General features: G+C 41.7%; 1 protein-coding gene across 9 annotated transcripts in view; it reads right to left on the reverse strand.

The window, feature by feature from the left end:
- Nucleotides 1-596: 596 nt before the first annotated feature.
- The window catches only part of LOC133489307 (peripheral plasma membrane protein CASK), an 83,206-nt gene continuing 71,257 nt past the window's right edge, over nucleotides 597-12,545 (reverse strand). For 3 of the 9 annotated variants that reach the window (XM_061798268.1, XM_061798260.1, XM_061798278.1), the window contains 15 exons: nucleotides 12,506-12,545; nucleotides 12,296-12,374; nucleotides 12,136-12,221; nucleotides 11,944-12,012; nucleotides 11,790-11,858; nucleotides 11,594-11,629; nucleotides 6,864-6,902; nucleotides 6,338-6,534; nucleotides 6,121-6,236; nucleotides 5,170-5,250; nucleotides 5,009-5,089; nucleotides 4,688-4,890; nucleotides 2,578-2,661; nucleotides 2,332-2,358; nucleotides 597-2,136 (listed from right to left, as the gene is read on the reverse strand). The exon at nucleotides 12,506-12,545 is cut by the window's right edge and continues 149 nt beyond it. In XM_061798268.1, coding sequence (XP_061654252.1) covers nucleotides 1,960-2,136; nucleotides 2,332-2,358; nucleotides 2,578-2,661; nucleotides 4,688-4,890; nucleotides 5,009-5,089; nucleotides 5,170-5,250; nucleotides 6,121-6,236; nucleotides 6,338-6,534; nucleotides 6,864-6,902; nucleotides 11,594-11,629; nucleotides 11,790-11,858; nucleotides 11,944-12,012; nucleotides 12,136-12,221; nucleotides 12,296-12,374; nucleotides 12,506-12,545 — 1,384 coding nt within the window. In that variant the 3' untranslated portion in view covers nucleotides 597-1,959. The remainder of the gene's footprint in view (nucleotides 2,137-2,331; nucleotides 2,359-2,577; nucleotides 2,662-4,687; nucleotides 4,891-5,008; nucleotides 5,090-5,169; nucleotides 5,251-6,120; nucleotides 6,237-6,337; nucleotides 6,535-6,863; nucleotides 6,903-11,593; nucleotides 11,630-11,789; nucleotides 11,859-11,943; nucleotides 12,013-12,135; nucleotides 12,222-12,295; nucleotides 12,375-12,505) is intronic. The other 6 variants (XM_061798295.1, XM_061798289.1, XM_061798303.1 and 3 more) reach the window with 4 other exon arrangements.

Here is a 12,545-nt window from a genome sequence, read left to right on the forward strand (position 1 = left end):
TTAAAAAAATATATATTTTCATTATCATCATTCTTAGTCCCATTATACACGATTTTAGTCAGTCCTTGATTTCGGTTTCTGCTGATTCTCGTGCATTTTCGCCTCATTGCACTGACGGTGATTTCCTCGGTTAAACTGGCCAATCACAAAATTGACACTGTCTTTCATAATTGCGAGTTTCCGCCTTGGCTTCTCAGTGCCATTAAAAGTTGCAAAGGGATTACATGAAAATACGAACCTCGAAGTGATCTCGCATTTGACAAGCGTTGCCATTGCATTTTAAGAGCCATGATGCAAGTTTGTGTACATGTCAAAAACAACACCTGAAAACAACTGAAAAATTGCCCTTTACAGGCAAGAATCACCACCTACAATACCGTGCAATACCCCCTGGACCCTGCAAATGGTTCACCCCTCTGGCAATAGGAGCGTGGATGACCTTCAACGGTGCAATTTTGATCATGCACCCAAACGTGTCATTGCACTCGTCCCCTCAGAAAGTCTTCATCCATCTCATTTCTTTCCCTGCATCAACACAGACAGTAAAACAGTCCAAACCACAACGAAGTCGGGTAACTTTGCTGTCACACATTCAATTCAAGATAGTGTATAGATATATTTTTTTCTTTACAAAATGAAATAACAAAAAAACGTCATACACAAGAGCTGCTTAGACATTTACAGAAGTCATTTACACACGACTTAAAATGAGAACACGAAGAGGCACAAAAGCAACTGTACTCTCGAAAATAATCATGATGACGTCACGTGTGTGTGACGGGGAAGCGCTGTGCTACTTCTGGTAGAGCGTCAACATGTTACACACAGAGCATCTTTTCAACATTATTAAACACTGGCTCTCTGTAGGTCACGCAAATGACATACCATTGAAACATTTACACAAAATTTGTACTTGTTTACTCACCCTCAAAACAAGAATACTTGTATTTTTTTTTTTTTTATATATATATATATATAAACACAAATGTTAAGTTCCAAAACATTGGCTCTAACATCTGAGACGTCCAACCTACATGAAGTTCGACCCTCCTCTAGCACAGTAGTAGTAATATAATAGAGTAAAACAATGGCCCTGGCAGTCTGCCCAAGGGAAACTGGGGGTGTGCATAGATGTTACAAACTTCTTCCCCATGCCTCATTAAGGCAGTATATTTAAATTTTACTTCATTTTTTTTTCTTCCACTTGAGTGCTGGATGTACCTGCAGGATCACAGACTGCGCTCCGTGCGGGGAGGAGCAGGCTACTCGCGCACCAAAATGTGTGAGCCGACAAGATGATCATTGTCTTTTTTGTGCAAATTCTGATGTAAACAAAGACGATCATAAGTTGGGGAGGGACACGGGATACAAGAGGCGAGTTGACAAAACGGTGGAATAAATAAGAGGCTGGAGAACGAAACTGCCAAGTTTCCTGTGCTTTTTGTTAAGTTTGGTGTCCAGCGACTGACTTGTGCACACTGTGGCAGCTTCTGATGTGCTTCAAAGTTCAACTGGTTTGGGCACATGGGTTCCACATCGAGTGCCCTTGAGGACCCACCCATGCACACTTGCTTAAGGGCTTGCTTTCTATTGCCTTGTCAGTGTTATCAGTCATCCATTACGTTGAAAATAAATGTACAAAATATAGAACACACCCCACGCAGCCGTCAACTATGTAAGCACAGAACTATATTCACCTAACATTTTTTAGCATTGATATCATTGCAGATAGATCATGTATATATGTACACATTAAGGCCTTCAAGGCCAATGAAACACAAAAAGGGCCAGAGTGTTGTCCTCATGAGGTGGTACAGTTATTTCTCGCCCTATTGTAACTTCATCTACACAACACAGGATTTTGATCAGATGACTTTGCAGGTGATTGCACCAACGTCGCACATCTGTTCAGGAGGAGCTGTGGATGCTTCAGTAAGATGAGCTTCTGCTGTCATCCTGTCAGTACACCCAGGACACTGGGACCCACTGAGGGGTGTTGCACGCCAGCTCCACAGCCTCCTCTAACAGGCGCAGGGTGTCGTCTATCTCGTTGTTGATGATGGTCTGGTCAAAGTAGTGCGCGTACGTCTGCTGCAGCATCTCCGACTCTTTCTGGAGCCGCTGCAGGGAGTCATCCTAACAAAAACACGAACAAATTCACACATGCCGGTAGTAATGACGTCAAGAGCAGGAGATGGCAGTCTGCCTCCATGCAGTGAGGAGCTTGACAGATGTGCTGCTGACTAAACACACACTCAAAAGGGATCTTGGGATTTGACGCTACACAGCCTTGAGTGTCAAACGCGCACAAGATGAGCACTTAATACTTACAGGCAGCTTGCGACACCACTTGGGAACCTCCATTGCAAATGGAAAAAAGGCATGCCAAAGAAAAGACAAATGTACTTAAAGCAAAGAGGGGAGGTGAGAAATGCATTGAGAAAAGGACAACACTGGCCTTTTAAGGATACTGACTGGTTTTGTATGAATGGAGTCAGCGCATATACAAAAACACGCAAATACACAAACACCAATAAGTGAGTGCAAGGGAAGCCACATGGAAGCCGGTCACTGTACCTCCGTGAGGCCTGGCGTGATAGTGGGAGCTGCGATGAAGACAACATAGGGAGAAAACTCTGCGGTTCTGAGAATCTTTAGTGCCTAAAATGAGGGAGGCAAAGAGTAACACTTCGTCACAAGTCTGTGTAGTTTCTTTTGCCTTTTACCATTTGCCTATAATTCCCAGGATTTATTGTTGGATGTACATGCCAAAAGTTGAGACTTACAACATTATACAGTTTGTTTAAACCGTGCTTGTGCGCATACTTGGTCGCTCATGTATAACTCACTTGAATTTGTGCATTCAAGTCTTGTTTTCTCATGATCCATTACTGTATACTGTATGCAACGGGGCTGCTGAGTCTCACAGAGGCTCAAACATGCACTACGCTTCGGCCCGCGCTCTACCACGGATGACTGTATGTTCCCTGACGACTCCGCATACCTTGATGGGATCCCTTACTTTTCTCACATTGTGATCAAGGTCTGACACTTTTTTCACGGTCTGACAAGGCTTTCTAAGAACAAAAAATGTGGATTCAAAGCAGAACAGAGCATGTTTACGGCCACGGCACAAAAACAAGCCGTGAAAACAATAGCTACCATATTATTCTGAATCTACATTTACATTATGATTCAGGGAGCTGGACACCGAACTGGAAAAACTGGAATGGTCGTGAGACAACGCAGGAGGACTTACAGGATGATCGGGCGTGAGAGGGCGCACAACTCAACCTACAGACAGACCGTACTGTGACGTGAAGGAGTAAGTGAGCCTTCTCGAGGCTTCATGTGCACTCGCTACTGCTCGCCAAAAACCTTGGTCATCATTTCAACGACAGTACTATTTGATGATGGGTGTCATGATGGGAATGATCAATGAAATAAACACCATGATCTTGTGCGATTCAATCACTAATCTGTTCATAATTAATGGTATGATATTAAATAAACACTGAATGCTGGGGTGATGGAGACTTTATTCCTTTTTCTAAGGAAACTATATTGTCCACTGAGCTTACAGTTGTATTTTTTGAAATAACCTCGCAGACATTCGAACAACACAAAGTATACATTCAAGTATGAGTTAAATTTTCCCTTGAGGGACTATAATGAGTAAAATAAATGTACATCAAAAATACCCTTTCACATAGTAGCTGACTGAGAAGGCGGCAACAAGCCTGCAAAGGATCTTCAATTACATTTTTAACTAGTGCACATTTGGCAACAAAAGAGAAGAATACTTCTTACGTTTATACTTACATTAAACTAGGTTTCGTTAGAATTCGTGACCACAGTTTGTGGCACCAGTGGGTTCGGCACCTCTGCGGCATTGCTGGCAGCGCTCATTTCTATTTTCCAAAGAAAACCTCTGGCTATGACGCTCAGCATGTGCGCTCAACTTCTTTGGTTGACCATGGTGATGGCTGTTCTGACTGGAACCTGCCCTGTTAAACCGCAGTCTCGTCTTTGCCACCGTGCTGCAGCACAATTTCAAGGTGATGGCAATCTTCCTATAGACTAGGCCATCTTTACATAATGCAACAATATATATGTCTTTTTTTCAGCTCCTCAGAGAGTTGTTTGCCATCAGGGGGCCATATTGAACTTCCAGTGACCAGTAGGAGAGTGATAACTCAAAATTATCACACAAACTTCCCATTCAATCCTGAGACTTTACAACATGAATCAGTCTTATGACATCGGGAAGGGAAAATGGCTAATTGGGCCCAATTTGTATATTTTCACTTAGTGGTATACTCACTTTTGCTGCCAGCGGTTTTGCCATTTATGACTGCGTGTTGAGTTATTTTGAGGGGACAGTAAATGTAGACTTTTATACACGCTGTACACCGACTACTTTATATTGTAGCAAAGTGTCATTTCCTCAGTGTTGCCCAATGAAAAGATGTAATCAAATATGAAGAAACATGTGAGTGATGTACTCACTTTTGTGAGATACTGTATTATATTAAAAAATATAATTACATTAGATTATACAGATATTTCCATAATTTCTGATTGGAAAATTTACTTTCAATCTCAACAAATGAAAGGTCAAACAGCCTCCTGGAGCTGACTGAATTCTGAGGGTCATTTGCTGCTGTTCACACGTGGTTTACTTTACCTGTGGCTCAACATCCAGAATGGAGATCATGCCCTGAGCGTGGATCTGCCTAATAGTCTCCAGCCTGGTTCCGTACATGGCATCTTCATGGCTGCCATATTCCAGGTAGTCATTGTTGCTGATGTCCTGCATCATCTGGTCATGAGACACAAAGTAGTAGTTCTTTCCATTTTCCTCATCTTTCTTCGCAGGCCGAGTCGTGTCTGATGAAGACAAAAGGGGGAAAAAAGGTTCAGCTTCAAATTTGAAAGTTAGGCAAGAGAAAAACCTAGTCGCATTATTGTATACAAGTGCGTGATGGTAAGCATGTGTATTTCTTACGAGGGATGGGGTAGGCAAAGCGATCCGGATGTTTCGTGATAAGCGTGTTCTTGATGTGCCTCCTGCCTACTCCGTGCGCACCTGAATGGAAATACAGATGTGTGTGAAACGACAGCTTCATCATCAGCATTAATGGAAGCTTAAAGGTAGACTTCATTTACCAAGCAAAACCAGTGTTTTCCTCTTGAAGGAAGGCAGCTTGACCACTTCCTCATATGTCACCAGGTCTAGTTGGTCAAACACTGTCAAAATAGAGGAGAAACACTGGCTCTTAAAGTATTCCTAAAAGTAATGCAGAGACTTTTTGTTACTTCTAATCTGGGCCAGAGAATAACAACATAATGAACAATGCTATGATAAGGATCTTACTACAGTATTTGCCTTACACTGACAAAAATAGGTATTTGCATTCAAAGGTCAAACACACACAGGGAAGACGAGGAAGAAAACACAGAAGCTGGATGCCAGCTGTCTGAAGTTACTTACATGCAGCAGAGTCATTGGGTATGAGACAGCATGAAACATGGGCAGAGGGTGGGAGCGCAAAGGTTAATAAAATACACATTCAAATAAAAGGAGACAAAAATGTTGTATCCAAAGTGGATATGTCCATCGGTTAGTCAAGAATAACACTGACAGAGGTGAAGGTCTCTGAGGCAAGAAGCAACATGCCACACTGGACTTGACAAAAGACATTTCAAAGTGTAACACCAGGATCATGACAGTCCAGATATTAATTAGTGCACAATGCTGTGCAATTAATACATTGCTTGAGGACTCTGCATCATTGCACAATGCCATTATATCAGCATCATCACACTTGTGGTATACTTTGATTGCTCAATGATTCTCCACACTTGTGTTTTTATGTCCTAAATGTTTATTTTGTCATAGTGGCTGCAAGTCCAACTTGTGTGTCTTGTAAGATACGTGGCCAATAAAGCTGATTCTGAGTTTGATTGTAAAAAGACCCAGACTCATGAAAATGGCTCAAGTACAGCGGCTAGAACATCACCTTCTAATGGGTACTGAGCCTTTGGTGTTTCCTGTGAACAGTATACTATACAACTATAAGTGTACAATATTCTGTGACATGAGTGCATGTGTGTTACCTGCATTGTGCTTGGCCAAGTACTTGTCTTTATACTGTTTCTTCTTTTTGCCAAACCACGTGCAACTTGCTTGCTGTTCCTGTTTGGTCTTCTCCATGGCTATACATGCCACACGCCTGTGAACACCACACGAAGCGTGACGCAATGCTTGCATATCAGCGTAAAGGCAAACCTGGGAAGTGTGATGGTGACCTTGAGCGATCATTTTGTCACTTACCACTCCTGCAGCTCTGGGGAAGGGATGAGGCCTGCTGTGCCATTCTTGGTATTCTCTAGCTTTCCCTGCCACCAATTGTGGTCATCCTTGGAGATAATCTGAATGATGTCACCCACCCTGAAACGAATTCCTGCTTCCTTACAAGGTATGAGGTCATCTTTTGCCGGGTCATACTCAAACTGAGCACGAACATAGATCTGCAGGGGCGGAACAGTCAGACACGACTTTTGTTCATAGCGTCATGGGAGACTACAAGAAAGACTATAATTGTTTCAACTGCCCTTATGAAAATGGAGTGGCTACTAAATCAACAACATCATACAAATGCAAAGCCAGCACAGGTTAATGAAGAACCTAAGATTGAAGGTAGCAAAGGAAACAGAACTGTAGATGGAATACGTTGTACTATCTAACGGTAATTGCTAGTTGGAAGCAAATGTATCATTATGCTAAGGGCAGTGCTTTGAGGCAGGGATGGGGTGAGTGGGGATCTACTTCTACGTGCTTCCTCTCGTAGACATCTTACCTTGATGGACAATTTGTCCTGGATAGCAGGTCTGGAGATCTATGGAGTTGAGAGCATCACACACTTACACATAAATCATGCAGTAGAATACGTTGTGGGGCACAAACAAGAGGGTGCACTGAGGGACTCATATTTGTATGCTGAATCTGACGTCCATATGCCATCAGTCACTGTGTATATGTGTGTCACCTTTGAGCATGAAGTTAATCATGTAGCTCGTGAATGTTGAGTTTTACACGCAAAGTTGTGATGGGGGAAAACTCTTGTTTGTTTATGAGGTGTCATTACTTCAAGCCAGTGATGGGCAACTGGCAGCCCACAGGCCGCATGGGATCTGCACCCTGACTCAGTTAATTTGAGTGTGTGTCTGTGTGTAGATAGATAGATAGATAGATAGATAGATAAGTTTTTTTGGGGGGGTGGGTGGGGGAAGGATTATAAACAGAGGTACACAATAATTTTGGTCTGGTTCTCAAATGAGCACCAGCTTGCTTGGTGCTAATTTTTTTCATGACCCATTCTTTCATCACCCATCTAATTCACTGGATGAACTTAGGCCCGTTTAGACATGCGTACTATTCGTTACTTATTACATCAAGGAGTCTCGCACAGGGCGCCATTCAAGCTAGCCCCGCCCCTGACTTGCAGTATGTGAGCGCGCGATCAGCTGATTAGGCGCAGTTCACTCACGTAGCGTTCCATAAACTTTTTTTGCACCACGGTCCGGTTTCACGTAAAGACATTTTGATGGACTGTTGTAGCAGCTGTGCAGCAACTCGTCGTCGGTGCCTGCGCGCACTCAGCCACCATTGCTGCCCGTGAGTGGAGACGGTGGGCCACAGGCTCGCAGCTTAGCTCAACTAAACTGAGAAAGGAACGAATCAGTTCATTAAGTGATTCAGTAAGTTCATTCAAAAGATTGGTTCGTTTGAACGAGTTGTTTGTGAATGACAACATTACCGTCTACCGCTGTGCTCCCATAAATAAATAAATAAATTTAAAATAAAGGAACAAGAAAATGCTTGGTGGTACGCAAAAGCGCATTGATACAATCGAATCGCGTGCGCATTTAATATTTTCAGTGGATTTGCGCACCAATTATGTACATCCCTGATTATAAACATGTTTCATCTACTACACAGGTGTCATACTCAAGACCCAGAGGCCCGTCACATCTTTTTATGTGGCCTGGGAAACCAAATACCAAACGTGTATCCACTACATAGTTCTAAAATACCAAAAATTGCAAAATGTCTTCACTTTTAATACCGTTGAGAATGAAATATTTCAAGCCTTTTTCTTACCCATGTTGCTTTTGAAATAAATTGAATAGTTGTACAAAAAGCTGTTTACTGGGTTCTGATTTCAAAACAAGTTATCCATGTGATGCACTACTCGTCACTTTAAACCGCATACACTCCTTGAAGTCTCGGCGCCCTTTGCACAATGGTCATTGCACCGGACTTTGCAATATTAGTCATTCGAACTGCTCTAAGTGCTAGAGGACTCTGCATCTTTTTGCACAATTGTCAAAAAAAAAAAAAAATGTACCGGCATTACCAGATAACTAGCAACCCTTTACTGCTCAGTGACTGTTTTTTTTTTTTGTGAATGTCTTTATGTCTCAAAAGTGTTCTCTGTCAATTGACTGTCTGTTGTCGTACTAGAGCGGCTCCAACTACCGGAGACAAATTCCTTGTGTTTTTTGGACATACTTGGCAAATAAAGATGATTCTGATTCTGATCAATTTGTAGTGTATATGTAACAATAATAATGCAATCATAAATTTTTTATGGGTTCACAGTCATAACGGCCCTCCAAGGGAAACCACAATATGATGTGGTCGGCAACAAAAATGTGTTTCTTCTACAGCTGATCAGTACTGTATTGTAATAGCACCATTCAGCATTAGTAGCGCTTCCACCAGGTCCTCTCCATCAGGAATATCATCAAGAATAGGAAGCAGTTTATGTTCAACAAAGTTAAAGGCAAGCTTATGTACCTAATTTGCTAGGAGATGTCAGCCATGATTGTTTTGTGGCACTGATGAGTCATATAAGACAAACATAAGCTCTTTTACCTCCGGAAGGAGGTTTTGTGGCACTGATGAGTCATACAAGACAAACACAAGCTCTTTTACCTCGGAAAGGAGGTTTTGTCACGCAATTACCAAGAAGAGCTCACTAGCATCTTAGAGTGGGTACGGAAAGTATTCAGGCCCCCTTGAATTTTTTACTCTTTGTTATATTGCAGCCATTTGCTAAAATAAGTAAAGTTTTCCCTCAATGTACACACAGCACCCCCATATTGACAGAAAAAAACTGAATTGTTGAAATATTGACAGAAAAAAACTGAATTGTTGAAATTTTTGCAGATTTATTCAAAAAGAAAAACTGAAACATCACACAGCCATAAGTATTCAGACCCTTTGCTCGTTATTTTAGCTGTGTGCTTAGGGTCATTGTCTTGATGGAACTTAAACCTGGAGAACGTTTTCGACCAGAATATCCCTGTACTTGGCTGCATTTGTCGTCCTGTCCCTGCAGCTGAAAAACACCCCTAACAGCATGATGCTGCCACCACCATGCTTCACTGTTGGGACTGCATTGGACAGGTGATGAGCAGTGCCTGGTTTTCTCCACACGTCGCTTAGAATTAAGGCCAAAAAGTTCTATCTTGGTCTCATCAGACCAGAGAATCTTATTTCTCACCATTTTGGAGTCCTTCAGGTGTTTTTTTAGCAAACTCCATGCGGGCTTTCATGTGCCTTGCACTGAGGAGAGGCTTCCGTTGGGCTACTATGCCATAAAGCCCCGACTGGTGGAGGGCTGCACTGGTGGTTGACGTTCTAGAACTTTCTCCCATCTCCCGACTGCATCTCTGGAGCTCAGCCACAGTGATCTTTGGGTTCTTTTTACCTCTCTCACCAAGGCTCTCCTCCCCCAATTGTCCAGTTTGGCCCGACGGCCAGCTCTCGGAAGGGTTCTGGTCGTCCCGAACGTCTTCCATTTAAGGATAATGGAGGCCACTGTGCTCTTAGGAACCTTAAGTGCAGCAGCAATGTTTTGTAACCTTGGCCAGATCTGTGCCATAATTCTGTCTCAGAGCTCTTCTGGCAGTTCCTTTGACCTCATGATTCTCATTTGGTCTGACATGCACTATGAGCTGTAAGGTCTTATATATACAGGTTTGTGGCTTTCCTAATCAAATCATATCAGCATAATCAAACACAGCTGGACTCGAATTAAGGTGTAGATGAAGGTGTAGAACCATCAAGGATGATCAGAAGAAATGGACAGCACCCAAGTTAAATATGAGTGTCACAGCAAAGAGTCTGAATACTTACAGCTGTGTGATATTTCAGTTTTTCCTTTTTAATAAATCTGCAAAAATTTCAACAACTCCGTTTTTTTTCTGTCAATATGGGATGCTGTGTGTACATTAATGAGGAAAAACATGGAACTTATTATAAATGATTTTAGCAAATGGCTGCAATATAACAGTGAAAAATTTAAGGGGTCTGAATACTTTCCGTACCTACTGTATATAGTTGGTAAGATGCCACGTAATGCTAAACTCAGCTTATCTTTGCATTAAAAGGAACTAACTGAGAGGTTATTATATCGTATACAACTCACAGTAATGGTTTCATGCAAAGTGCAAAATAAGTGTAAGTCGACAGTTGATTAAGACAGATTCAATTAACTGTGGGTAATATAAACACGAACAATAATGATGAATGTCCTTTATTACAAGCAAAAAAAAATAAAATCAGCACTGACTAGCGCAATGCATGCTGGGAACCAAAGTTAATGCGAGAAGTATACTGGAGCTGCCAAGCTCTCAAATTAAAAGTATACAAACAAGAGCTTATTTTCTTCAAAAGAACCATTGACAGTTTGTTTAAAGTTCACAAAGAGTTACTAAAACTTGTGTCCTCCAAAAACACAGTCATATTGAACACCGTTAATAGTGTTGCAAACTCGTACGGTGGCCTGGACAAGCGGCAGAACAGTAGATGCACCAGGGATCCTTCAACAAAGCTAAGTGTTATACTGCCTTATACTGCAAAGTGAGTAGGCCTAATAATGTGTGCATTTTGAATGACATGCAGGACTAGCATAGTATAACATTATCATTTTGAGGGAGAGGATTTTTGTGGAAAGAATGCACAAAATGAGTTCTTGCACTGAATGTTAGTTTCCTGTTCAGCAGTTTTGTGCCATCTTTAAATGGTATTTTTTTACGAAAGCGAGCCTTTGCACTTGGGGAGGGGGGAATCAGTATGTGGTTATTTTTTTATTGCTTCAAACCCTTTGTTGCTGAAGAGCGGATCTTTTATCCATGCATTTAAGGATGAAATTTATTAAAAAACGGACATATGCAGATATTTTGACCATATTTAAAATGGCATTTTTGTCAGGCAGAAGATTAGGAAGGCCTATGTAGCCCCCTGGTAGCGCTGATGAAATATTGTGGCCCTCCTCAGTTGCCCATCCCTGCTTCAAGCTCTAGCCTTCCAAGCGTGGTATTAAAATGTTCAATGAAGCCTTTAGCAGAGTTGAGCTAAGGTTAAATGTCCCGAGTCCAAGACGGACACTAAACAAATGTAGTGATGTAATGGGTAATAAACACATACATGCAGATCTGGATGACACTGATTTGGAACAGTTAACAGTTATTACAGAAGCAAAGGGGAAGACTATTGGAAGTTTGCTGTAAAACTCACCTGACGAGCTTTGGGCGGAATTGTTGCTGGCAGATCCTATTGGGTAACCAATATAGCCTTGTAAATATTGACAACAATACTACTAACTGTTACATACATATATATATATATATATATATATATATATATATATATATATATATTACGTGTATTTATTGCTTTCAAGGTCCTTGAACTACAATGCTTTTCTACTCACCTGGATGGAGCTGGTGACACTTGCATGACCATTAGCAGCCAAATGTTGAGACAAATCTGGTGACTCCTTCTGCAACACAAAGTTTGTCATGCTTTCTTCTCTTTCACCTTCATACACAGACATGTAGTAAGTAAACCAGGTTTTGGTTTTGTACCTCACAAGACTTGGACTGGGACCGGTAACTCGGTACTATCTTGAACGTGATGCTTCCCCTCATCTCCCTCTGTGGATGACAAACACTTGAAAGCATGGATGCAGAAATAGGCTTGACATGATTGGAGTGAAAAAGTTCATGCTATCCTATTGACCTGACCCATAGCACAATGTAACTCTGTTGTTAACTCACAAGCATTTTTTGGAGCTGTTCCACTGTTTGATTGGCAACACTGATACCATTAATCTCTCTGATTTCATCTCCAACATGCAGGGTCCCTGAAGGTGAGGAGGAAAAATTTAGGTCATTCACATGACATAAAATGAGCATATAAAATAAAAAGGGAGCTGACCTTGCCGATGAATCATTCCACCATGCATGATCCGGGCCACAATGCAATGGTTGAGCTCGTTCATTTTCAGCGTAATGCCCTGTGAAATACAAACAGCAGGTCTGAGAAACGTTTTACTGAGTGACTGAGGTAACTATAGGACAAAGGTCATAGCAAGAGTCCATGTATGTGTCTATAATTTTTAGAAATGTTTTGAGAGTGTGAATGCACCATGGCCTCATCTGTGTTCTTCTGGAACTGGACCAGACGG

The sequence above is a fragment of the Phyllopteryx taeniolatus genome, chromosome 1 (genome assembly GCF_024500385.1).
Source record: "Phyllopteryx taeniolatus isolate TA_2022b chromosome 1, UOR_Ptae_1.2, whole genome shotgun sequence".
NCBI classification, from domain to species: domain Eukaryota; kingdom Metazoa; phylum Chordata; class Actinopteri; order Syngnathiformes; family Syngnathidae; genus Phyllopteryx; species Phyllopteryx taeniolatus.